General features: G+C 45.3%; 1 protein-coding gene across 1 annotated transcript in view; it reads right to left on the bottom strand.

The window, feature by feature from the left end:
* Positions 1-4,721: 4,721 nt before the first annotated feature.
* Positions 4,722-24,779, bottom strand: part of ZNF488 (zinc finger protein 488) — a 34,579-nt gene continuing 14,521 nt past the window's right edge. The window contains exons 2-3 of the mRNA XM_029060856.2: positions 18,302-18,528; positions 4,722-5,924 (exon numbers count right to left, since the gene is read on the bottom strand). Coding sequence (XP_028916689.1) covers positions 4,742-5,755 — 1,014 coding nt within the window. The 5' untranslated portion in view covers positions 5,756-5,924; positions 18,302-18,528 and the 3' untranslated portion in view covers positions 4,722-4,741. The remainder of the gene's footprint in view (positions 5,925-18,301; positions 18,529-24,779) is intronic.

Genomic DNA, 24,779 nt, shown 5'->3' with positions numbered 1-24,779 from the left:
GATCCTGGGTGAGTGACAGAGCTCAGAGGGAGAGGGCTAAGAGATACCGCTTGACCTAGTGGACTGAGCACAGGCCTGGAACTCAGACGACCTGAATTCTAACCCTGGCTCTCTTACTTGCATGCTACGGGACCTTGGGCAAGTTGCTTAACTTCTCTAAGGACTCGGTTTCCTCAACTGTAAAATAGGGACTCATTAGCTTCTTCTCCCTCCCTCAGCCTGTGAAATGGGGAATGGGGACTGTGTCCTACCTGATTATCTTGTATCTACCCTAGAACTCAGTGCAGTGTTTGGCACATAGAAAATGCTAAGCAACTCCAATTCATTACTGTTTAATATGAGAGCTTGTCTTCGAGTAGGGGAATAATCAGAAAGAGAGAAGGGGAAAAAGAGGGAAGAGGGAAGAAAAGTAAGACACAAAAGTGGGGAAGATACTCATGGGGGAGAGCTCCTGGGGCAGAGAGGAAATTTAGATTTAGTGGGTTCCCTAGGTAGGGGAATCAAAGAAGAGTAGTGTGGCAAAATGGAAAGAACACGGACCTGGGAGTCAAAGGACCTGGGCTCATTCATTCATTCATTCAATCGTATTTATTGAGTGATTACTGCATGCAGAGAACTGTACTAAGCACTAGGGAAAGTACACTACAACAATAAAAAGACAGATTCCCTGCCCACAACAAGCTTACAGTCTAGTAGTGGGGAGACAGACATGAATAGAAATAAATAAAATTACAGATATGTACATAAGTCCTCTGGAGCTGGGAGGCAAGAAAAGCAAAGGGAATAATAAGTCAGGGCAATGCAGAAGGGATTGGGAGATGAGGAAAGGCTGGTCTTAGTCTGGGAAGGCCTCTTGGAGGAGATGTGCCTTCAATAAGGCTTTGAAGGGAGAGTAATTGTCACATTTGAGGAGGGAGGGAGTTCCAGGCTAGAGTCAGGACATGGGCTAAGGGTTGATGGTGAGATATGTGAGATCGAGGCACAGTGAGAAGGTTAGCACTAGAGAAGTGAAATGTGAGGCCTGGGTTGTAGAAGGAGAGATGTGAAGTGAAGTATAAGGGGGTAAGGTGGTGGAGCGGTTTAAAGCCAATGGTGAGGAGTTTTTTTTTGACGCGGAGGTGGATGGGCAACCACTGGATTTAATTGAGGAGTGGAGTGACATGCCCTGAACGTTTTTCTGTAGAAAAACGATCCAGTCAGCGGAGCGAAGTATGGACTGGAATGAGGAGAGACACGAGGCTGGGAGGTCAGCAAGGAGAGGGATGCCAGTAATCCAGGCGGGGTAGGATGAGTGATTGTATTAACACCGTTAACAGTTTGGATGCAGAGGAAACGGCAAATTTTAGCTATGTTGTGAAGGTGGGACCAACAGGATTTAGTGATGGACCAAATGATGGATCAGTGATGGATTTAGTGATTTATTGATGGATTGGGTTCTAATCCTGACTCTGCCAATTATCTGCTGTGTGACTTTGGGCAAGTCACCTCATTTCTTTGTGCCTCAGGTACTTCAGCTGTAAAATGGGGATTGAGAATGTGAGCCCAGTGAGAAACTGGAACTTGTCCCACCAGATTTGCTTATAACCACTCCAGAGCTTAGTACAATGCCTGGCACGTGGTAACACTTAAGAAATGCCATAATTATTATTATTTTTATTCTTTGTGCCTCAGTTACCTTATCTGTAAAATGGGGATTCAGTGATTCAATACCTGCCCTCCTTCACATTTAAACATGAGCCCCATGAGTCTTATAGACTGCATTGAACCCAATTTTTTTGTCACTGCCTCAGCATTTAGTACAGATCCTGGAACATAGAGGTACTTAACAAGCACTATTTGATAAAAAAAAAAAAGGAGTCTGTGTTCCTATCCCAAGGTCTGCGTGTGCATGCATGGTCAGGAAACTTAGAGAGGTTTCCTGAGTCTCAGAGTGTGGCCGAAACCCATCCTTCCCACTTTTTTCCCAAAAAACCCAACCCCAGCCTTCTTCTGAGTTTACAGTTTTTTAAAATTGAATAAACCTCAGAAAGTCCAGAACCCACTGCTCTCATTTTTCTCCTTGCTGGACCCTGACCACTTAGCCGCCACATACCTCCACATAATAATAATAATACTAATGCTATTTGTTAAGGGTTTACTTTGTGCCAAGTAGTGTTCTAAGCACTGGGGAGGATACAAGGTAATCAGGTTGTCCCATGTGGGGCTCACAGTCTCAATCCCCATTTTACAGATGAAGGAATTGAAGCACGGGGAAGTTAAGTGACTTGCCCAAAGTCACAAAGCTGACAAGTGGCGGAGTGGGGATTAGAATCCCTGACCTCTAACTCCCAAGCCCTTGCTCTTTCCACTGAGCCACAATCTTGGTAGCCCTCCTAAGTCACCTCCCCATGCCCTAACAAATCCCCCCGTCTTCATGGCCCTTCCCTCCCAACAGCTCCTTTAGGACTCAGAGGTAGATCAACTTCTTCACTGATTTTGGCTTATATCATTTGAATCTATTTTCTTCTGTTGCATCTATGTCAACATGCAAAGCATGGTTTTGTCCTGTTTAGACTGTGAAACCTGAGGGGGACAGGGACTATGTCTGATCTGATGATTTGGCATCTACCCTCAGTGTTTACTTCAGTGTTTGGCACATAGTAAGCACTATGCTTAATATATACCATAATTATTGATATTATTATTATATGGGGGAAACACAAAATCCATTAGATCTGGGCAACTAAAGGTGTTAACACAACTCTGGGAAGAGGTATCTCTTGATGAATCTTGTTAAGTACCTACTATGTGCCGGGCACTGCTCTAAAGCATTGGGGTAGTCGCAAGATAATCAGGTGGGACACAGCATTTTCTTTGACCCAACTCTCTCGTTCAACCCGCCTATTCAATCTGTCACCAAATCTTGTCACTTCCACCTTCACAACATTGCTAAAATCCAACCTCTCCTCTCCATCCAAACTGCTACCCCGCTGAGCCAAACACTTATATTCTGTATTGACTAGTGCATCAGCCTCCTTGCTGACCTCAAAGGAATTCTTTCCAGTCTTTTCTTCACTCCGCTACCCAGATCATTAAAAAAAAAATCCTTCCGTCCATCACTTCATACTCCTCAGAAACCAACGATTGCTCATCCACCTCCACATTAAACAGAAAGGTCTTACCATCAGCTTAAAGGCACTCAATCACCTTGTTCCCTTCTACCTTCCCTCTCTGATCTACTTCAACCCAACCCTCACACTTCACTCTTCCTATGTGAACCTACTCAGTGTACCTCAAACTTATTTATCTGACCGCCAACCCTTACCTACCTTCTCCCATTAGCCTGGAACTCCCTCCATTACAGACCACCACTCTCCCCATCTTCAAAACCCTTCTAAAATCTCATCTCCTCCAAGAGTCATTCTCTGAGAAACCTCTCATTTCTCCTATTCAGCCCCCTCTCTGTCTTGCTTAAGTACTTGTATCCGAACCCTTTAAGCTCTTGTTTTTCACTCCACTCACAATCCCATAGTATTTACATATGCCATTCTCCCATCTGTAATTTATTTGAATGCTTTTCTCCTCCCGTAAACTGTAAACTGCTTCTTTGTAAGGTTCATGTCTACCAACTCTATGGTCCTGTGCCCTTCCAGCTCTTAGTATAGTTCTTTGTACTCAGCAAGTGCTCGATATATACCACTTGTCGTTGGCAGGGAAGGCATCTGTTTATTATGTTGTACTCTCCCAAGCTCTTAGCACAGTGCTTTGCATGGTAAGCACTCGATAAATATAACCGAATGAATGAATTGATCGTTCTCCTTATTGCTACTGTTGTCCATTATTGTTCTTGTCAGCTGTGTGACTTTGAGCAAGTCACTGTGCCTCAGTTACCTCATCTGTAAAATGGGGATTAAGACTGTGAGCCCCATCTGGGACAACCTGATAACCTTGTATCGCCCCCCAATGCTTAGAACAGTGCTTGGCACATAGTAAGTGCTTAACAGATAGCATTATTATTATCTTTATCGTTGTTATTATTCTCGCTGGATTTACCCCATTATTTCTTTCCACATGTGTGGCCTCCACCATCCTTTCTAAGCTTCATTCTCTGTGATGCAGGGGTCATATCTGAATCAATGTCCAGGAGCCTTGCTCATTGTAAATGCCTGAACAATCAATCAGCTGTATTTACTGTGTACTTACTCTGTGCAGAGCACTGTACTAAGGCTTTGGGATAATTCACTAGAACAGGTAGACACAGCCCCTGCCCTCAAATACCTTACAATCAGTGACATGACTAATCTGGTCCATTTGGAAGGGATTTGTGAAGTTTTGTTGCTTCCTTTCACATGCTCAGAAAGAATCAAGAACAATGATACTGCTTCTTGCAGAGAAGAGGAAATGAAGAAGAAAATGGGAAAAAAACCCACAATTTTCCTGGTGGCAGAGTTTGGAGATCCCTACTTCTCAGGAAGGTATTAAGTCTGGGAATTGGATGTACATAGATACTCTCACTACTTCTTATAAAACAACCTGGAGAAGCCCAGTGACCCACAATTACCAACTGCCTGTCATTTGATCCCACTGTTTTATTTCCTGAAAAATAAAACAAGAACTGGATTAGACTTTCTAAATCATAGCCTGTTGGTTCTCCTGTAAACTATCTTTTCAGGAGGGAATACCACTGTTAATTAGGGTAAATATCTGCTTCCCAAAAGAAAATAAATTAAGCAACGTCCCTCTTCTGCTTGCGGTCGTGTCTTTAATTGTGAGAAGTCATGTGCCGGGACAAGTGGTGACGCTCACGGAAATACTCATGGCAAATTGGACAAGCCAATTTCTCTTCTCTTTTCCTCTTGGATTGAGACTCGGGGGATGAATGTTCCTTCTTATGGTGGGATCGCATGTGGAAAACCAAGTCGGAGGTCATCCGGAAGGAGAGGTTGCATTTTGCACACCAGTTCTGGGCCGCCACACCAAAGGCTGTGAAGGTGGGAGGGAGCAAGGTCAAGGAAGAGGAGGAAGAGGGAGAGGGGGACGGGGAGGGGGAGGGCGATGAGTGTATTGGGCCCATGTTGGGTTTGGGCCATTGTTCGGAGGGATATGGGAAAGCACTATTCTGAGAGGGATTGGTCTGCAGCATTTGCGGGCCACACAAATTGCCGACAAAAAATCTGGAATTCAAGAGATTGCCACAACACATGATCTCCATGGTGTTGATGAATCCCGACAGATCTCCCAGGGCTTCAACCGCCTCATTTGCTGGGAGAGCGGAGGTGAGTGCTGTTCTCTCCACTAGACACTTGGTTGGTTTGCTGAAGGCACTTTTCTGCTCCCCCCTGGCTCTGTTGGGACACACAAAGGAGAAAGCACTCCCTGATATATTCAAGATGGAGTCCTTGGGATGCTGTTCTTTGTTTAGTTGACCTGGGATGCCCTCTGGTTCACCTTCCCTGAACTTTTCATTCCATAACTTCTCCTTCAGTCTCCTGACCTCTGAGAAAGCGCTCGACGTCTGCTCCCAGGGCTCCTTTTTGGCCAGCTGCTTTCCCAAGGTGAATCTTCCCACAGTCATTGACAGGGCGTGCTCAGTTCCGCCATCTTCCCTGTCACTGGGAGGGTAGGGAAGTTCCTTGCTCAACCTATTCGTTTTCCCCAGCAACACCGCTTTCCTGCTCTTCTTGCCCTCAACTTCCTCGGTTCTCATTCTCTTGTCAACTAAGGGGCTGTGAGTGTCATCCACCCCAGCGGCCATTGAGGCCTCCAGCTCCTTCATGGAGCTGTGAAAGTCTGTGGCCTTCTCTAGAGACCCACTCTTCAGGACCCTCTGGTCCAAAGGTTCCAATGTGGGAAGGGACTTTTCTCTTGGGTATGAAAGAAGCAAATGTGGGAGAGGCAGATCTGCTCACGCCGGAAGTCTTGGCTGCAATCCGGACACGTGAATTCTGAAGGGAGAGAAAAACCAGGAGGGATTAAGAGGGATTAAGGTTTTGATCTCGGTAAACCAAGACTGTGCCTTAGGCAAGGTTGTGCTCTCAGTTCCACGTGTCTTATCATGGCAGCTTAGCCAATTAATAATAATAATAATGATGTTGGTATTTGTTAAGTGCTTACTATGTGCCAAGCTCTGTTCTAAGCGTTGGGGTAGATACAAGGTAATCAGGTTATCCCACATGGGGCTCACAGTCTTCATCCCTATTGTACAGATGAGTTTACTGTGACGCAGAGAAGTTAAGTGACTTGCCCAAAGTCACACAGCTGAGAAGTGGCAGAGCTGGCATTAGAACCCACGACCTCTGACTCCCAAGCCCGGGCTCTTTCCACTAAGAATTGTAATGAACGTGGAGTTCTAATCGCAGCTTGCCAACTGGGTGATCCTTGGCGAACCAAATTTAACTTATCCTGGCCTCAAGGATTCAATAACTTTTCACCCTCCCTCTTAGATTGTTAGCCACAAGTAAGACAGGGACTGTGTCGATAGGTTTATAACATATCTGCCAGTGCTTAGCACAGTGCTTGGCCTATACAAAGTGCTTAACAAATAACACTCACTCACACACACACACACACACACACATGCCTACTCATCTCCCTCTCCCCACTGGCCTGGAATTGCCAAGGGAAGTTTTCCATCTGTGCCCTCATAAGCTACTGGAGAAAGAGCACAGGCTTGAGAGTCAGAGGTTGTGGGTTCTAATTCCGGCTCCGCCACTTGTCAGCTGTGTGACTTTGAGCAAGCCACTTAACTTCTCTATGCCTCAGTGGCCTCATCTGTAAAATGGGGATTAAGACCATGAGCCCCACAAGGGACAACCTGATTACCTTGTATCTTCCCCAGTGCTTAGAACAATACTTGGTACATAGCGCTTAACAAATACCATCATTATTAGTATTCTTATTACTGTATTTCTAAAACCTTGCGCTTATTGGCTCAGAGAAGGGCCAGTCTCAGAGGCACAGAGGGCAGAACACCTGAAATCAAGGTTCAGTTGGCAAACTCAAGGGCTAAACCATCCTTGATCAGCTGTGACCAGGAAACCAACTATCCTGCCGCATAGAATTTGACGCTCACCTCATGACTGGAAATTTCAAACATTCTTGGATAAATGAAGGGCAGAGAAAACTGGTGATTGGTGCTTATATAAGCCTCAGCCCTTCTGCACCAAATATGAGCTCGTGTCATCAGAACCACTGGTCACACTTCCGTATGTATAAATCCATCATATTTATCGAGGACTTATATGCCGAGCACCATACTAAGAGCTTGGGGGAATACAGTTTAATAGAGTTAGACATGTTCCCTGGCCACAGCGAACTTACAGTCTAGAGAGGGAGACATTAATATAAAGACATAAATCACAGATACGTGCATGAGTGCTGTGGGGCTGAGGGAGGAGTGAATAAGGGTTGCAAATCCCAGTGCAAGAGTGATGTAGGAGGGAGTGATAGAACAGGAAATGAGGGTTTAATAGGGTAAGGCCTCCTGGAGGAGATGTGCATTCAATAAGGCTTTGAAGGTAGGGAGAGTGACTGCCGGTTATGAAAGGAGAAGGGTGTTCCAAGGCCAGAGGCAGGACATGGATGAGAGGTCAGTGGCGAGATAGAGGAGATCGAGATATTTTCGTTACCCTATTTATTTTGTTAATGAATTGTACATCGCCTTGATTCTATTTAGTTGCCATTGTTTTTACGAGATGTTCTTCCCCTTGACGCTGTTTATTGCCATTGTTCTTGTCTGTCCGTCTCCCCCGATTAGACTGTAAGCCCGTCAAACGGCAGGGACTGTCTCTATCTGTTGCCGACTTGTTCATCCCAAGCGCTTAGTACAGTGCTCTGCACATAGTAAGCGCTCAATAAATACTATTGAATGAATGAATGAATGAGATACAGTAAGTAGGATGGTATTAGAAGAGCAAAGGGTGAGGGGTAGTTTGTAGTAGGAAATCAGGGAAGTAGGAGTGGGCAAGGTGATGGAGTGCTTTAAACGTACCCTGCACATCAGGCACGTAGTCTGTCTCCCCCTTGAAACCTTAAGATCCTTGTAGGTAGGGAATGTGTTGTACTTTACTCTCCCAAGTGCTCAGTACAGTGCCCTGCACATAATAACTCTGTAAATTGGAGAAGCAGCGTGGCGCAGTGGAAAGAGCATGGGCTTTGGAGTCAGAGCTCATGAGTTCAAATCCCAGCTCTGCCCCTTGTCGGCTGTGTGACTGTGGGCAAGTCACTTAACTTCTCTGTGCCTCAGTTCCCTCATCTGTAAAAAATGGGGATTAAGACTGTGAGCCCCACGCGGGACAACCTGATTCCCCTGTGTCTACCCCAGCGCTTAGAACAGTGCTCTGCACATAGTAAGCGCTTAACAAATACCAACATTATTATTATTATTATTATTATTACGTAAATGCTCAATAAATTCTACTGACTGTTAACTAATATATACGGCCACTCTTGTCCTTCTATCCACGTCCATTCATTCAATCATATTTATTGTGAGTGCTTACTTTGTGCAAAACACTGTACTAAGCGCTTGGGAGAGTAACGAGCTCACAGTCTAGAGGGGGAGACAGACATTAATATAAATAAATTACAGATACATACATGTGTGCTGTGGGGCTGGAAGGGAGGATGAATGAAGGGAGCAAGTCATGGTGATGCAGAAGGGAGTGAGAGAAGAGGGCTCAGTCAGGGAAGGTTTCTTGGAGGAGATGTGGCTTCAGTAAGGCTTTGAAATGGGGAAGGGCAATTATCTACCTGAAATGGTCTCTCTGCCCAGCTACAGTCTAAGCTTTTTCAGGGAAATGATCACATGTATTGTATCTTCCTGGAACTTGGAAAAATGTTCTACCCACAATGGGGACTCAATCAACATGACTGACCGTTTGATTGAGGTACAGCAAGAGGATAGTGATTACTGTGAATAACAAGATTCTTCTCTTCCTTTCCCCAGTAAGGGAATCGTAATGGCCTAGTGGAAAGAACATGGGGTTAATTAATTAATTAATGTTGGTGTTCGTTAAGTGCTTACTATGTGCCGAGCACTGTTCTAAGCACTGGGGTAGACACAGGGGAATCAGGATGTCCCATGTGGGGCTCACAGTCTTAATCCCCATTTTTACAGCTGAGGTCACTGAGGCCCAGAGAAGTGAAGTGACTTGCCCACAGTCACACAGCTGCCAAGTGGCAGAGCCGGGATTGGAATCCATGACCTCGGACTCCCAAGCCCGGGCTCTTTCCACTGAGCCACGTGGAATCAAGGAATGTAGGTTTTGGTTTGTTTGTGTGTTTGTTTTGTGGTATTTGTTAAGCACTTACTGTGTGCCAAGTCCTGTATTAAGCACTGGAATCGTTACAAGACAATCAGGATGGACACAGTCCATGTTCCCCATGGAGCTCACAGTCTTAATCTCCATTTTGCAGATGAGGTAACTGAGGCACAGAGAAGTGAAGTGATTTGCTCAAGGTCACATAGCAGACTTATAGCAGAGCCAGTATTAGAACCCAGGTCTTGTAACTCCCAGGCCCATGCTCTATCCACTAGGCCATGCTCCTTCAATCCTGGCTCTGCCAATTCCCTGCTGTGTGGCCTTGGATAAGTCACAACTGCTCTGGGCCTCTCTTTCCTCATCTTTAGAATGGGGATTCAAAATCTGTTCTCTCTCCTCCCGTGTGGGATAGGTGCTGTGTTTGTTTCGCTTATATTGTATTTAGCCCAGTGCTTAGGACGGTCCATGGCCCATAGTAAGCGCTTAACACACATCACTATTATTCATTCAATCACATTTACTGAGCATTTACTTTGTACAGAGCACTGTACTAAGCGCTTGGGAAGTATAATTCAGTAACATATAGAGACAATCCCCGCCCACAACAGGCTTATTGCTCAGTTCAGCCCTGAGAATGCTTCACTCCATTTTTCTGTCAGCTTGGCCAATCTAGAAGTTTGTTTCTGCCACTGAAGCATCCTTTTTCCCTTGGTTCTGCTACTTGCTGTGTTTTTTTGCACATCTGATGTTTCCTGACCTCTTCCCATGCTCACATTTCCTGATTCCCGTAATTTCCCCAGCCCCCAAATTTGGCTCCGTTCTATCCATCCCAGCTCAGCAGTGACTCAGTCATACGAATCATTTTTACTGAATGTGAGAGTTTGTTAGATGCCGGACAGTATCTGGTTCCCACAGACTACTGTGCGGGCAAGATCCTTCTCTCCAACTCACATGGCTAATCTCAGCTGCCAAATCCCACTGCCAAAACAGGCTTCCGCCTGCCCAGAGCAGTCTGAGAGTGGAAAATCAGTCGAGATCTGATATGTGTGTCTGTAAACAGAATGGCCCCCTCTTAGGATTGCACCTGGTGAGTTTCCAGTCCTCTACCTGTCTCTGCTATGGAAGGGAGAGTCAAGCAGAGGCCTGTCCATTCCATTCCTAGCTTGGCCAGTGGCTAGCAACTTGAAGGCAATCTGGTACAGGTAAAAACTCACCAGTGCCGGGCAACAGCTGCATGGGAGAGAGTCGAGGGCAGAGACTCAAGTTAACTGTGCAGAAGAGGGCAATGGTAAACCACTTCCGCATTTTTACCGAGAAAACTCTATGGATATATTACCAGAATGATTGCAGAATCAGATGGGGCATTCTGGGAGAGATGTGTCCCTGGAATCGCTATGGGTCGTCTATGACTCGACAGAATAAGACAAGACAAACAGAATGGAGTAATTCCTCACTGAAAAATGTACACTTTTAGTGTCTTTCTAACTAAGAGCTTTAAAGTATCTTAACAACCATGAATTACTCCCAGAGGTTTTCAATCAATTGGTAAGCACCGTTTTTCTGGCCTATGGCACATTTCATCGATCAAGTTTATTTTTTGGCTACAATTTCTCTCATTAGATTGGAGACAGCAGAGACTGACAGCAGGAGAGAAAATGGAAAGAGCTACCTGAGGGGCAGTGTCCTGGGCTGACCATCAGTTTTTAAAGGGACAGCTCTGGATCTCAGTCTCTAGACTTTCTGGCATGGATCCTGAAACTCCAGGTGCACACTGATATGAAAAGGGATCAGTGCAATTCCCATCTACCATCTCCAGTTGGCATTCTTTAACACCGCTCAATTTTCATCCAGCGGAGAGGCAGGGCAGAAAAGAGATTGGGCTTGGTATAGTATCCAGCACCCTGACAGGATGAATTAGGCAGAAAGACAGCAGAGAAAGAGATAAAGATGCAGAGACAGAGACCCAGAGAGGGGGTGGGGGGAGAGAGTAAGGAGGAATAGAGAGAGAGACAGCAAACTCACAGCACAAATTCAGCAGTGTTCACAAGCCAACATCCCCAAAACCTTAATTCATTGTCAGGAGACCTGGGTTCTAAACCCAGGTCCACCACTCGGCCTTCTGTGTGATCCTGGGAGAATCATTTAACCTCTGTGTAACTTGGTTTTCTCATCTGTAAATTAGAGACAAAATCTATTCTCCTTCCCCATGAGCCCCATGTGGGATAGGAAATGTATCCGATCTAGTCACCCTGTATCTACCCCAGCACTTAGTAGAGTCCTTGGAACATGGTAAGGCTTTAATGAATACCACCACCACTCATTCTCATGTAGGCTTTACAGTGTAGAATGCCTGTCTGACTCCATCAGTGAAGCATCAGAGTTTGAATGTAAAGGGAAGCAGCATTGCGCAGTAGATAGAGCATGGGCCGGTGACACGGAAGGACCTGGATTCTAATTCCGGCTCTGCCAGTTGTCTTCTGTGTGACCTTGGCAAGTCATTTCACTTTTCTGTGCCTCAATTACCTAACCTATAAAATTGAGTTTAATTCTGTGAGGCCCATGAGGGATATGAACTGTGTCCAACCTGATTATCTGTCCAACCTGATTATCTTGTTTAATCTCAAGAGCTTAGTCAGTGCCTTGCACATAGTAAGTGCTTAACAAATACCATATTTAATTTTTTTTTTTAAAGGGGTGGGTCCAGGGTCCAAATGTGAATTCTCCGCAGGATGCAGTCAAGAAGGGTGAGGGTCATATGAACAACTGGGTGCTCTGGATCAAGCAAAAGTTAAATGACTCCCCAAAGCCCAGACTATGTCAATCACAGATCTAGGGGTGGAGCCTTAAACAGACCAAAATCCTCTATGGTTAAAAGAGATGCAACCTGAACTGAACTGGGAAAGGGAGAGAAATATTACGTTTTTTCCATGTGTCAGCTCTCTTCCTCTATTTCATATTGTAAACACCCAACCTTCAATGTTCAAAGTGGTAATTATGTGGCTTTCAAAGATTAGAAAAATCAGGAAGCAAGATTCCTGGCCCTAGCTCTGAGACAGAAAATAGAGGTAGTAATTCCGATGAACAAAGAGAAAATCCCCAAACTTGAGAACTGTGGGGGTAGGGAGAGACCCAGAAAATAGTAATTCTTGGATAAGCCTCCACCCAGTGCTTTGGACAGTGCTTGGCACATAGTGAGCGCTTAATAAATACTATCAGCATTATCATTATTATTATTACCATCACCGTCAAGGCTTCCCTTTCGCCCATCCTAGTAATGCCTACTAATATGATGGCATTTATTAAGTGCTTACTGTGCCAAGCACTTACTAACTTACTAACTTACTGGGGTAGATAGAAGATAATCAGGTTAGACATAGTCCCTTTCCCACATAGGGATCAGAGCCTATGCGGCAGAGTGAACAGGTATTGAATCACCAGCGTGGCTCAGTGGAAAGAGCAGGGGCTTTTGAGTCAGAGGTCATGAGTTCGAATCCCAGCTCTGCCACTTGTCAGTTGTGCGACTGTGGGCAAGTCACTTAACTTCTCTGTGCCTCAGTTACCTCATCTATAAAATGGGGATTAAGACTGTGAGCCCCACGTGGGACAACCTGATTCCCCTGTGTCTCCCCCAGTGCTTAGAACAGTGCTCTGGACATAGTAAGCGCTTAACAAATACCAACATTATTATTATTATTATGAGGAAACTGAAACGAAGAGCAGTTAAGTGACCTGCCCAATGTCACACAGCAGACAAGTGGCAGAGTCAGGGCTAGAACACACTTCCTCTGATTCCTGGTCCTGACCTCTTTCCACTAGGCTATGCTATGTTATTACTAAATACCACGTAATGAATTTTAATAAGTTAATCAATCAGATTAGACACAGTCCCGTTTCACACGGTGCATCCAGTCTCAGAAGTGGAAACAGCATGTATCTCAACCCCATTTTTCATATGAACAAACTGAGGCTACAAGAGATGAAGTGATTTGCCCAAGGTCTCACAAAGGACCAGTAAGGATTAGAACTTGGTTTCCTGACATCTATGCTCTTTGCGCTAGGCTACACGTGATCATATAATAATGAAGGTATTGTTAAGTGCTTACTATGTGCCAAACACTGTTCTAAGCACTGGGGTAGATACAACATAGGTTGTCCCACGTGGGGCTCATAGCCTTAATCCCCATTTTATAGACGAGGGAACTGGGACACAGAGAAGTTAGGTGACTTGCCCAAAGTCACACAGTTGGCAAGTGGTGGAGCCGGGATTAGACCTCACGACCTCTGACTCCCATGCCCGTGCTCTTTCCAACGAGCCACGCTGCTTCTGATCATGTGTTGCTCACTGTATAGTCTCTACACTCACTGCCAAAACGGGGTGACATGAAAAGCATAATGGGAAGTTGGGGCAAGAAATCTTAAATATGCCTAAAAAATCCTCAGTCAATCACATAATAGTAATGATTGAACAACACTCTGCACAGAGCTCTGTACTAAGCATTTATGAGAATCAGGATGGCCTAGTTGAAAAATCATGGCCCTGGTAGTCAGAGGACCTGGGTTTTTACCCCAGCTCTGCCAATTGCTTGCTGCGTGACCTCTGGCAAGTCGCATAACTTCTCTGTGCCTCAGTCTCCTCTAGGGTAAATGGGAAAACAATACCCGTACTCCTTCCTACTTAGACTGTGAGCCCCATGTGGGAAAGGAACTTTGTCCAACCTGCATAACTAGTATCTACCCCAGTGTTTAGAAGAGTGCTTGAAACAGAGTAAGCGCTTAATAAATATAATGATAATAATGTCAAATATGAAAACATGATCCTTACTATCAAGGAGCTTACAGTCTAGTGGAATTCTAGTTAAATTTTTCAAATGTTCTAGTAACAGAGCTTGGCAACTGTTTTCTAAGTGTCTAACACTGTACTAACTGCTAGAGTGGGTACAACTGAATCCGACATGGTCCCTGTCCCACATGAACCTTCACAATTTAGATAATAATAATAATTATGGTATTTAATCATCATAATAATAATGGTGGTATTTATTAAGTGCTTTCTATGTGCAAATCACTGTTCTGAGCACTTGGGGGATACAAGGTGATCAGGTTGCCCCAAGTGGGGCTCACAGTTTTCATTCCCATTTTCCAGATGAGGTAACTGAGGCACAGAGAAGTTAAGTGACTTGCCCAAAGTCACACACACAGCTGGCAAGCAGCGGAGCCTGGATTAGAACCCATGACCTCTGACTCTCAAGCCCAGGCTCTTTCCACTGAGCCACGCTGCTTCTCTATTTGTTCTATGACATTTGTTAAGCACTTAACTATGTACCAAGTACTGTACTAAGCACTGGGATGGATACGAGCAGATCAGGTTGGACATAGTCCCCGTCCCACACGGGGCTCACAGTCTCAATCCCCAATTTACAGATGAGGTAACTGAGGCCCAGAGAAGTGAAGTGACTTGTCCAAGGTTACACAGCAGACAGGTGGCAGAGCCAGGATTAAAACCCAGGACCTTCTGCCTGCCAGGCCCGTGCTCTATCCACTATGCCATGCTGCTTCTCTATGCTCAAGTTACTCCGATAAAGACTATTATGAAATCATCCTCAACATCCATTAAGTGTGGTGTTCCCCCAAGACCCGGAGCAATGGTTTGTTGTCATGACTCTAACGATCAGACAGTAACCACTGGAGGTTCCACTTCCCCAAGACTCTCTGCCTCAATCAATCAAGAAATCAACGTTATTCACTGTGTGCTTAGTCTGGCAGGTTCTGGGAACCAACATCCTTCCTCCGACAGCACAGGCCCCAAGACCCGTCTACGCAGGAACAGAAGACCGACAGAATAATAATAGTAATTATGGTATATGTTAAGTGCTTACTATGTGCCAAGCACTGTCTAAACTCTTGGGTAGATTCAAGCGAAGCAGGCTGGACATAATCCCTTCCCACATGGGGCTCACATTCTTCAATCCCATTTTGAGAAGCAAAATGCCGTGAGAAGCAGCGTAGCTCAGTGGAAAGAGCCCGGGCTTGGGAGTCAGACGTCATGGGTTCTAATCCCAGCTCCGCCAATTGCCAGCTGTGTGACTTTGGGCAAGTCATTTAACTTTTCTGTGCCTCAGTTATCTCATCTGTAAAATGGGGATTAAAACTGTGAGCCCCACGTGGGACAACCTTAAGCGCTTAACAAATACCACACCATTATTAACTATATGCGCTTAACAAATACCACCATTATTACTATTTTACAGAAGAGGTAACTGAGGCCCAAGTCTTGCCCAGGTTCACATAGAAGATATGCGACAGAGCTGGGATTAGAACCCAGGTCCTTCTGACTTCCAGACTTCCAGGCCCACGTTCTATCCATTACCCCATGCTCGACAGAAGCCGACCTGCACAATGCTGAACTGTTGTGAAAAAAATGGCTGTGAAGAGCGGGTTGGACACAGTCTCTATCTCTCTTGGGGCTCACAGTCTCAATCTCCATTTTATAGATGAGGGAACTGAGATCCAGAGAAGTGAAGTGACTTGCCCAAGGTCACACAGCAGGCAAGTGGCGGAGCCATTATTAGAACCCGTGACCTTCTGACTCCCAGGCCCATGTTCTATCCATTAAGCCATGCTGCTTCTCATTAGGCAGAAATTAGGCAGGATCCCCGCCCTCAAGAAACATAGCTGAGATGTGAGAAACTCTGGCCTTCCCAACAAGTAACAGCTCTTCTTTTTCCATATTTAATAAATATCATTGATTGACTGATTTACATACACATCCTCCCTTCCCCGATGCCCTCTTTCCTTCTGTCTTCCCTCTCCACTGATGGCCTGAGTGTTCCGGTCAATCAATCATATTTATTGAGCACTTTCTGAGTGTGGAGTACAGTACTAAGTGCTTGGGAGAATACAGTAGAACAGAGTTGGTAGACACGTTCCCTGCCCTCAGAGAACTTCCAGACTAGAGGCCGGGCCGTTTTCAAGCCAGTTCCGAGTTTCCGACAAAGCCAGTGGGAGCGTGGAGGGACAGAATGGATTTACCAGCCTCACGTCCCCCACATCTGTCACTCAGGCACACACTCAGACATGAAAACAAGGAGAAATTCATTCCATAGTATTTACTGAGCACTTACTATGTGCAGACCACTGTACTAAGCGCTTGGAATGTACAGTTAGGCAACAGATAGAAACAATCCCTGCCCAAAGACGGGCTCATAGTCTAATCTATGAGAGCAACGTGCCCTAATGGATAGAGCGTGAGCCTGGGAGTCAGAAAGACATGGGTTCTAATCTCAGCTCTGCCATTTGGCTGCTATGTGACCTTGGGCAAATCATTTCGCATCTCTAGGGCTCAGTTTCTTCATCTGTAAAATGGGGATTAATAATAATGTTAATAATAATGTTGGTATTTGTTAAGCACTTACTAGGTGCAGAGCACTGTTCTAAGCGCTGGGGTAGATACAGGATAATCGGGTCGTCCCACATGAGGCTCACAGTCTTCATCCCCATTTTGCAGATGAGATAACTGAGGCACAGAGAAGTGAAGTGACTTGTCCACAGTCACACAGCTGACAGGTGGCAGAGGCGGAATTCGAACCCATGACCTCTGACTCCCAAGCCTGGGCTCTTTCCACTGAGTCTCGCTGCTTCTCTGATTAAGACTGTGACCCCATGTGGGACATGGACTGTGTTCAACCTGATTAGCCTGGATCTACCTCAGCACTTAGTACAGTGCCTGAATACATACTGATGGCTTGCAAAATGCAATTTAAAAAATATATGGATTCAGGTCTTCTCATCTCAAACGGGCTTCCCATATCTCCTGGGATGGATGCACATTCTACGATTTAAGGTTGCCTAACTAGCCCGTGTCTGCACTCCCACCGTGAACTAGATTCAGCAACTGCTATAAAAAGACCTAGCAAACAATCCTCCTTTTATAAAGTTTGCAACTGGAGGGTGCTCTGGGAATTTAGAAGCAGAAAGCATCTTCTGAGATCCTTTTTATTATTTGAAATTATAAATCAGCTCTCCTGTTGTAGACAAGTTACTATGTAACACTTCTTGATAAATGATTAAGCCAAGTCCATGCACATTTAATAAAATTAAGCCAATTGATTATATTTTGATTATATTATATTGCTTTTATTAATTATTTTCTATGATTATATATTGATTATATATTTTCCCGGGGGGATAGCATCAAAGCCCCAGGTGAATAGTAACTTTAGCGGTATAAGCAGTAATAGTAATCGTAGTAGTAGTAAATGAGAAGCAGTGTGGCTTAGTCGAAAGAGCACAGGTTTGGGAGTCAAAAGTCGTGGGTTCTAATCACGACTCTTCCACTTATCAGCTGTGTGGCCCTGGGAAAGTCATTTAACTTCTCTGTGCTTCAGTTACCTCATCTGTAAAATGGGGGATAAGGCTGTGAGCCCCACGTAGGACAACCTGATTACCTGTACCTACCCAGAGAAGCAGCATGGCTCAGTGGAATGAGCCCGGGCTTGGGAGTCAGAGTTCATGGGTTCGATTCCCGGCTCTGCCATTTGTTAGCTGTGTGACTGTGGGCAAGTCACTTAACTTCTCTGGGCCTCAGTTTCCTCATCTGTAAAATGGGGATTATCTGTGAGCCTCACGTGGGACAACCTAATTACCCTGTATCTACCCCAGTGCTTAGAACAGTGCTCTGCACATAGTAAGTGCTTAACAAATAGCAACATTATTATTATTACCCCAGTGCTTAGAACAGTGCTTGGCACAAAGTAAGCACTTAACAAAACACCACAGTTACTATTATTAATATTATAGAAATAAAATCATCAGTGCTAGAGCTGGCTGATGACTTTATATAACTTGAGATGCCAGGACTTATTAGATGAATAAGGGAGAACATAGCAATAAACAGTGTTTTTTTGAGCATTTGAAAAAATACTGTGTGCTGAGCACTTTACCAAGCCCTTGGAAAGGTACGATAGAGCTCGAATGTGTATCTTGTGCCTCCCCCCAGTTGCACAAAGGGACACAAGGAAGGGAAGTTTTCCCAGCCAGCATAAGTGATTAATTATTCCCACCTTTACCACATAAAGGATGTTTCTCCTGTTACAGCATTTGAGAGGGATGAATGGTATTGTATCTAGCGAAGTTCTCTGCCCTGTGCATAGCACCAAAATTGCTTCTTCTTCTGGAATATCTTGAGTCGTGCAGACAGCTGCAAACACTGCTGGAAAATGGTGGTGAGGAAGGTTTATTGTCATTGTTCCATGGAAGCTTGGGTGAAGAAGCAAGTTCCACTATAGGCCTGAAAAAAGATTCAAGGAAATATCAGTTGAGAAGCAGCGTGGCGTAGTGGATATAGCATGGGCCTGGGAGTCAGAAGGTCATGGGCTCTAATCCCGCCACTCATTTGCTGTGTGAACTTGGGCAAGTCACTTCACTTCTCTGTGCCTCAGTATCTCATCTGTAAAAATGGGGATTGAGACTGTTAGCCCCATGTGGGACAAGGACTGTGTCCAACACAATTTGCCGGTATCCACCCCAGCACTTAGTAGAGTGCCTGGTATGTAGTAAGCACTCAACAGATACCATACATACTTATCAGTCGTAGTGCGCATATTCACAAACTAGCATCCTTTAAGGCTAACGGATAGGTGGCAAACTATCTGTAAGATTGAGTTCTGCACTGCCAATCCCATCAGGTAGGCCACAACCTGTTTTCATTTTGTTATCCCAAGGTGTCATTCAGTTAGAGTGGGGGGGCATTTTCCTTCCCCTTCTATCAGTTGGGATGGGCAGTGCCAACATACCAGAATCCTCAGGGCTACCTCAAGGTACCATATTGGTTTGGCCCCTCTGACATTGCCTACAGATAGTAATAATGATGCTATTTGTTGAGCACTTACAATGTGCCGAGCCCAGTTCTAAACACCGGGGTGGCACAAGCTAATCAGGTTAGACACAGTCCCTGTCCCACAAAGCATTCGGGTCTTAATCCCCATTTCACAGATGAGGTAACTGAGGCACAGAGAAGTGAAGTGACTTGCTCAAGGTCATACAGCAGACAAGTGGTGGAGCTGGGATTAGAACTCAGATACTTCTGATTCTCGGGCCTGTGCTCTATCCATTAGGCCACACTGCTCCCTAAGCAGTGTGGAGATCCAGTGTGGCCTGGTGGAAAGAATGACCTGGCTTCTTCCTCAGGTAGACTGTAGCAATCAATCAACAGAATTTATTGAGCACTTGGGAGAACACTGTGTGCAGAGCCCTGTACTAAGCTAGTGCTGCGGGGCTGAGGATGGGATGAATATCAAGTGCTTAAAAGGGAATCCGGGCTATCTACTCTATTCAATCTATCAATCAATCAAGGTACTGTATTTATTGATCACTTATTGTATGCAGAGAACTCTACTCAGGGATTGATAGTAAGGAATTTCTACTTCAGGATGAGGTGGATGGGCAATCATTGGATGTTCTCGAGTGGGGAAACACGGACTGAACAGTTCTGTAGAAAAGTGATCTGGGCAAAGAAGTGAAGTATGGACTGGAGTGGGGAGAGACAGGAAGCAGGGAGGCCGACAAGGAGGCTGATGCAGTAATCAAGCCACGTGGCTTAGTGGATAAAACATTGGTCGGGAACCAGAAGACTTGGGTTCTAATCCTGGCTCCACTGCTGGTCTTGCTCTGTAACCTTGGGCAAGGCACTTAACTTCTCTATGCCTCAATTATCTTAGCTGTAAAATGGGGATTAAATACCTGCCCCCCTTCTAGTTGACTATGAGCCCCATGTGGGACAGAAACTGTGTCCCACCTGATTAATTTTTAGGCACCCCACTTAGAAAAGTACTTGACACATAGAGGGTGATTAACAAATACTATTTTTTTAAAAAGGTGAGATAGGATAAGTGCTTGGCTTAACAAGGCAGTCAATTGGTTGGAGAGGAAAGGGTGGATTTGAACAATGTTGTGAAGGCCGAACCAACAGGATTTGGTGACAGACTGATTATGTGGGCTGATTGAAAGTGGTGAGTCGAGGGTAATGACAAGGTTAGGGGCTTGTGAGACAGAAAAGGCGGTGGTGCTGTCTATAACGACAGGAAAGTCAAGAGGAGGACAGGGTATCGGTAAGACTACGAGGAGATCTGTTTTAGATATGTTACGTTTGAGGTGTTGGCGGGACATCCGAGTAGAGATGTCCTGATGGCAGGAGGAAATACAAGACTGTAGAGAAGGAGAGCGATCAGGGTTGAAGTTGTAGATTTGGGAATCATCCACAGAGAAATGGTAGTTGAAGTCATGGGAGCGAATGAGATCTCCAAGGAAGTGGGAGAAGATGGAGAATAGAAGGGTCCAAGAATTGAGCCACGAGGGACTCCAACAGTTAGGGGGTGGAAGGCAGAGGAGAAGCCCACAAAGGAGACTGAAAATGAGTGGCTAGAGATATAATAGGAGAACCAGGAGAGGAGAGTGTCAGTGAAGCCCAGGTTAGTTAATGTTTTCAGGGGAAGGGGGTGGTTGGCAATGTCAAAGTCAGCGGAGAGGTTGAAGCAGACTAGGATGGAGCCCAAGACCACTGAGCTCTACTCCTACCCTATTGTACACTCTCAAGGATTTAGAACATTCCAGTGCACAGAGTAAGCACTTAATAAATGCTATGGATCGATTAAAATTGATGGGAAATCAGAAGAGCTGCTTAAAAAGCATGAAAATCTACCTGTGATACATGTTTCCTTTTTCACCCCAGATGCAACTGAGCAACATTCATTCATTCAATCATATTCATTAGAGAAGCAGCGTGGCTTAGCGGAAAGAGCCCAGGCTTGGGAGTCAAAGGTCGTAGGTTCTAATCCCGACTCCGTCACTTGTCTGCTGTGTGACCTTGGGCAAGCCATTGAACTTCTCTGTGCCTCGAGTTCCCTCATCCGTAAAATGGAGATGAAGACTGAGTCCCATGTGGGACAACCTGATTACCTTGTATCTAGCCCAGCGCTTAGAACACTGCTTGGCACAAAGTAAGTGCTTAACAAATACCATCATCATTATTATTATTAAGCACTTAATGTGTGCAGAGCACTGTACTAAGCACTTGGGAAAATACAATACAACAATAAAGAGTGACAATCCCTCCCCACAACAAGCTCAGAGTCTACAGGGGGGAGACAGACATCAGTACAAATAGACATCAATACAAATAAATAAAATGACAGCTATGGACGTAAGTGTTGTGGGGCTGGGAGGGGGGGAAGAGCAAAAGGACCAAGTCAGGGTGATGCAGAAGGGAGTTGGAGATGAGGAAAAGTGGAGCTTAGGTCTGGGAAGTCCTCTTGGAGGAGATGTGCCTTCAATAAGGCTTTGAAAGGGAGGGGAGAGTAATTGTCTGGCAGTTTTGAGGAGTGAGGGCATTCCAGACCAGAGGCAGGACTTGGGCCAGGAGTTGGTGGTGAGATAGGCGAGATCAAGGCACAGTGAGAAGGTTAGCGGCACCAGAGTAGCGGAATGTGCGAGCTGGGCTGTAGAAGGAGAGAAGTGAGGTGAGGTAGGAGGGACAAGGTGAAGGAGAGCTTTGAAGCCAAGAGTGAGGAGTTGTTGTTTGATATGGAGGTTCACAGGCAACCACTGGAGATTTTGGGGGCGGGGTGACATGTCCTGAACGTTTCTGTTGAAAGATGATCAGGGCAGCGTAGTGAAATATGGACTTGAGTTGGGAGAGGCAGGAGGATGGGAGGTCAGCAAGGAGGCTGATACAGCAATCCAGACGGGATAGGAATGAAGGGCAAAGTTTAACTGAAAACACAAGTCTCTAGACTGGATGAGAAGGCAAATCTCTAGATTGGATCCCAAGCAAGTTGCTTTTAGTTCCATCCCCACAGCACAAATAGAATTTTCAAAACAGTAGGGTGGTGAAAATGCAACCAATGCATCCAATGCATAATATCGTTATAATAGCTGTAAGTACAGCACTCTTGTTACCAGTGATCATAGCAGATACAAGCTGTAGTTTTCAATGGAAACTCTAATTCTGCAGGATTTTCTTCCCGTTCCGCATAACATGATCCTAATTTACAGGCTTCAAACTGAAGCTGAGAAGGCTGACCACAAACAGAAATGGAATTTGTTTTATCTGCAACTTGCTCCAAAAAAAAAAAAAGTCAATCCTGCTTTGCCAAGGCAATGTGCTGAGAGAAAACGGAAATAATGTGAACAAAGTTTGAGGTTCTGCATAGTCCCTAGATTTATCCTCAAGGATTTGAAAGAGTCTGAAAGCTTGGATGAATGAAACATTCCTCTGTTGAAGCCATATTAGCTCAACCTTGAACTAGGTTCAGAAAATCACAGTATGGTTGCCAGCCTCTGTCACACTTCCCAGTTACAGAAGGTCCAAGATTCTGGTGCCAGTGGATATATTTAGATTTTCAAAAACTACACTACTAGTGCAGGGGACTATATTTTAAATTTGTTTATTACTATTAACAATAATAATAACAATATTTGTTAAGCACTTACTATGTGCCAGGTACTATACTAAAAGCTGGGGTAGATAAAAGACAATCAGGTTGGACATGGTCCATGTCCAACAGGGCTTGGCTTAGTGGAAAGAGCATGGGCTTGGGAGTCATCTAATCCTGGGTTCTAATCCCGGCTCCACCACGTATCAGCTATTACGTATCATCTGTAAAATGAGGATTAAGTCTGTGAGCCCCACGTGGGACAACCTGATTAGCTTTTGTCTACCCAAGTGCTTAGAACAGTGCTTGGCACATAGAAAGCACTTAACAAATACCATCATCATCATCACAGTCCTAACCCCCGCTTTACAAATGAGGTAACTGAGGCACAGAGAAGTGAAGTAACTTTCCCAACGTCACACATCAGATATGTCAGAGATGGAATTAGAACCCATGAGCTTCTGGCTCCCCGTCCTAGGCTCTATCTACTACACCATGCTGCTTCCTATTTAAAGCTTTTTCCTTACAGGCCCCGCCTGAGAAGCTGCATGGCTTAGTGGATACAGCAAGGTCCTGGGAGTCAGAAAGTTATGGGTTCTAATCCTGGCTCCGCCACATATCTGCTTTGTGACCCTGGGCAAGTCACTTCACTCCTCTGGGCTTCAGTTATCTCATATGTAAAACTGGGATTGAGACTGTGAGCCTTACATGGGACAGGGACTGTGTCCAATCTGATTTGCTTTTATCCATCCTAGCACTTAGTATAGTGCCTGGCACATAGTAAACACTTAACAGATACCATCATTATTATTATAGGGGAGTGCCCTCCCACCTGTCAGTTGATATCTCAAATCTCTACCCTACCTGAACTCAAGAAGACATCTCACCAACTTCTAAAATGCCCCATGAACTCCCTAAAGCTTTTCTTGTACTTACCTTGCCAGGGAGAGGGAAGAAGGGAAACCACCAGAGAAGAAAAACAAATGGGAGCTCCCCCGAAATGGGACCAAAGTACAGGACACCCAAATTTACATCTCCTCTCCTGCTTTCTCTTCCTCCCTCCAGACTCGTACCTCCTTCTGCCTCCAGGACATCTCCACCTGGATGTCTGCCCACCACCTAAAACTCAACATGTCCAAAACTGGGCTCCTTATCTTCCCTCCCAAACTCCGTCCTCTCCCTGACTTCCCTGTCACTATGGACAGCACGACCATCCTTCCCATCTCACAGGCCCGCAACCTTGGTGTCATCCTTGACTGTGCTCTCTCATTCACCCCACACACCCAATCCATCACCAACACCCACCGGTCTCACCTGCACAATATCACCAAGATCCACCCTTTCCTCTCCATCCAAACAGCTATTATGCTGGTACAAGCTCTCCTAATATCCCGACTGGATTATCGTGTCAGCCTCCTCTCTGATCTCCCTTCCTCCTGTCTCTCCCCACTCCGGTCTATTCTTCATTCCGCTGCCCAGATCATCTTCCTACAGAAACGCTCTGGGCATGTCACTCCCCTCCTCAAAAACCTCCAGGGATTGCCTATAAACCTTCACACGAAACAAACACTCCTCACTCTTGGCTTCAAAGCTCTCCATCACCTTGCCCCCTCCTACCTCACCTCCCTTCTCTCTTTCTACTGTCCACCCCATACACTCCACTCCTCTGCTGCTCACTTCTTCATTGTCCCCCATTCACGCCTGTCCCACTGTCGACCCCTAGCCCACATCCTACCACTGTCCTGGAATGCCCTCCCTCCTCACATCTGCCAAATTAACTCTCTCCCCCTCTTCAAAGCCCTGAGAGCTCACCTCCTCCAGGAGGCCTTCCCAGACTGAGCCTCCCTTTCCCTCTGCTCCCCCTCCTCTTCCCTCCCCCCACCCTCTGCTCTTCCCCCTTCTCCCCTCAGCACTGTGCTCATTTGTATATATTATTTATTACTCTATTTATTTTGTTAATGAGGTGTATATCTCCTTGATTCTATTTATCTTAATGATGTTGTCTTGTTTAGTTTTTTCTGTTTTGTTGTGCTGTCTCGCCCATTTAGGCTGTGAGCCCATCTTTGGGCAGGGATTGTCTCTATCTGTTGCCGAATTGTACATTCCCAGT

The sequence above is a fragment of the Ornithorhynchus anatinus genome, chromosome 3, assembly GCF_004115215.2.
Source record: "Ornithorhynchus anatinus isolate Pmale09 chromosome 3, mOrnAna1.pri.v4, whole genome shotgun sequence".
NCBI classification, from domain to species: domain Eukaryota; kingdom Metazoa; phylum Chordata; class Mammalia; order Monotremata; family Ornithorhynchidae; genus Ornithorhynchus; species Ornithorhynchus anatinus.
The sequence above is the reverse complement of the archived record's forward strand: the minus strand, read 5'-3'. Positions and strand labels throughout refer to the sequence as shown.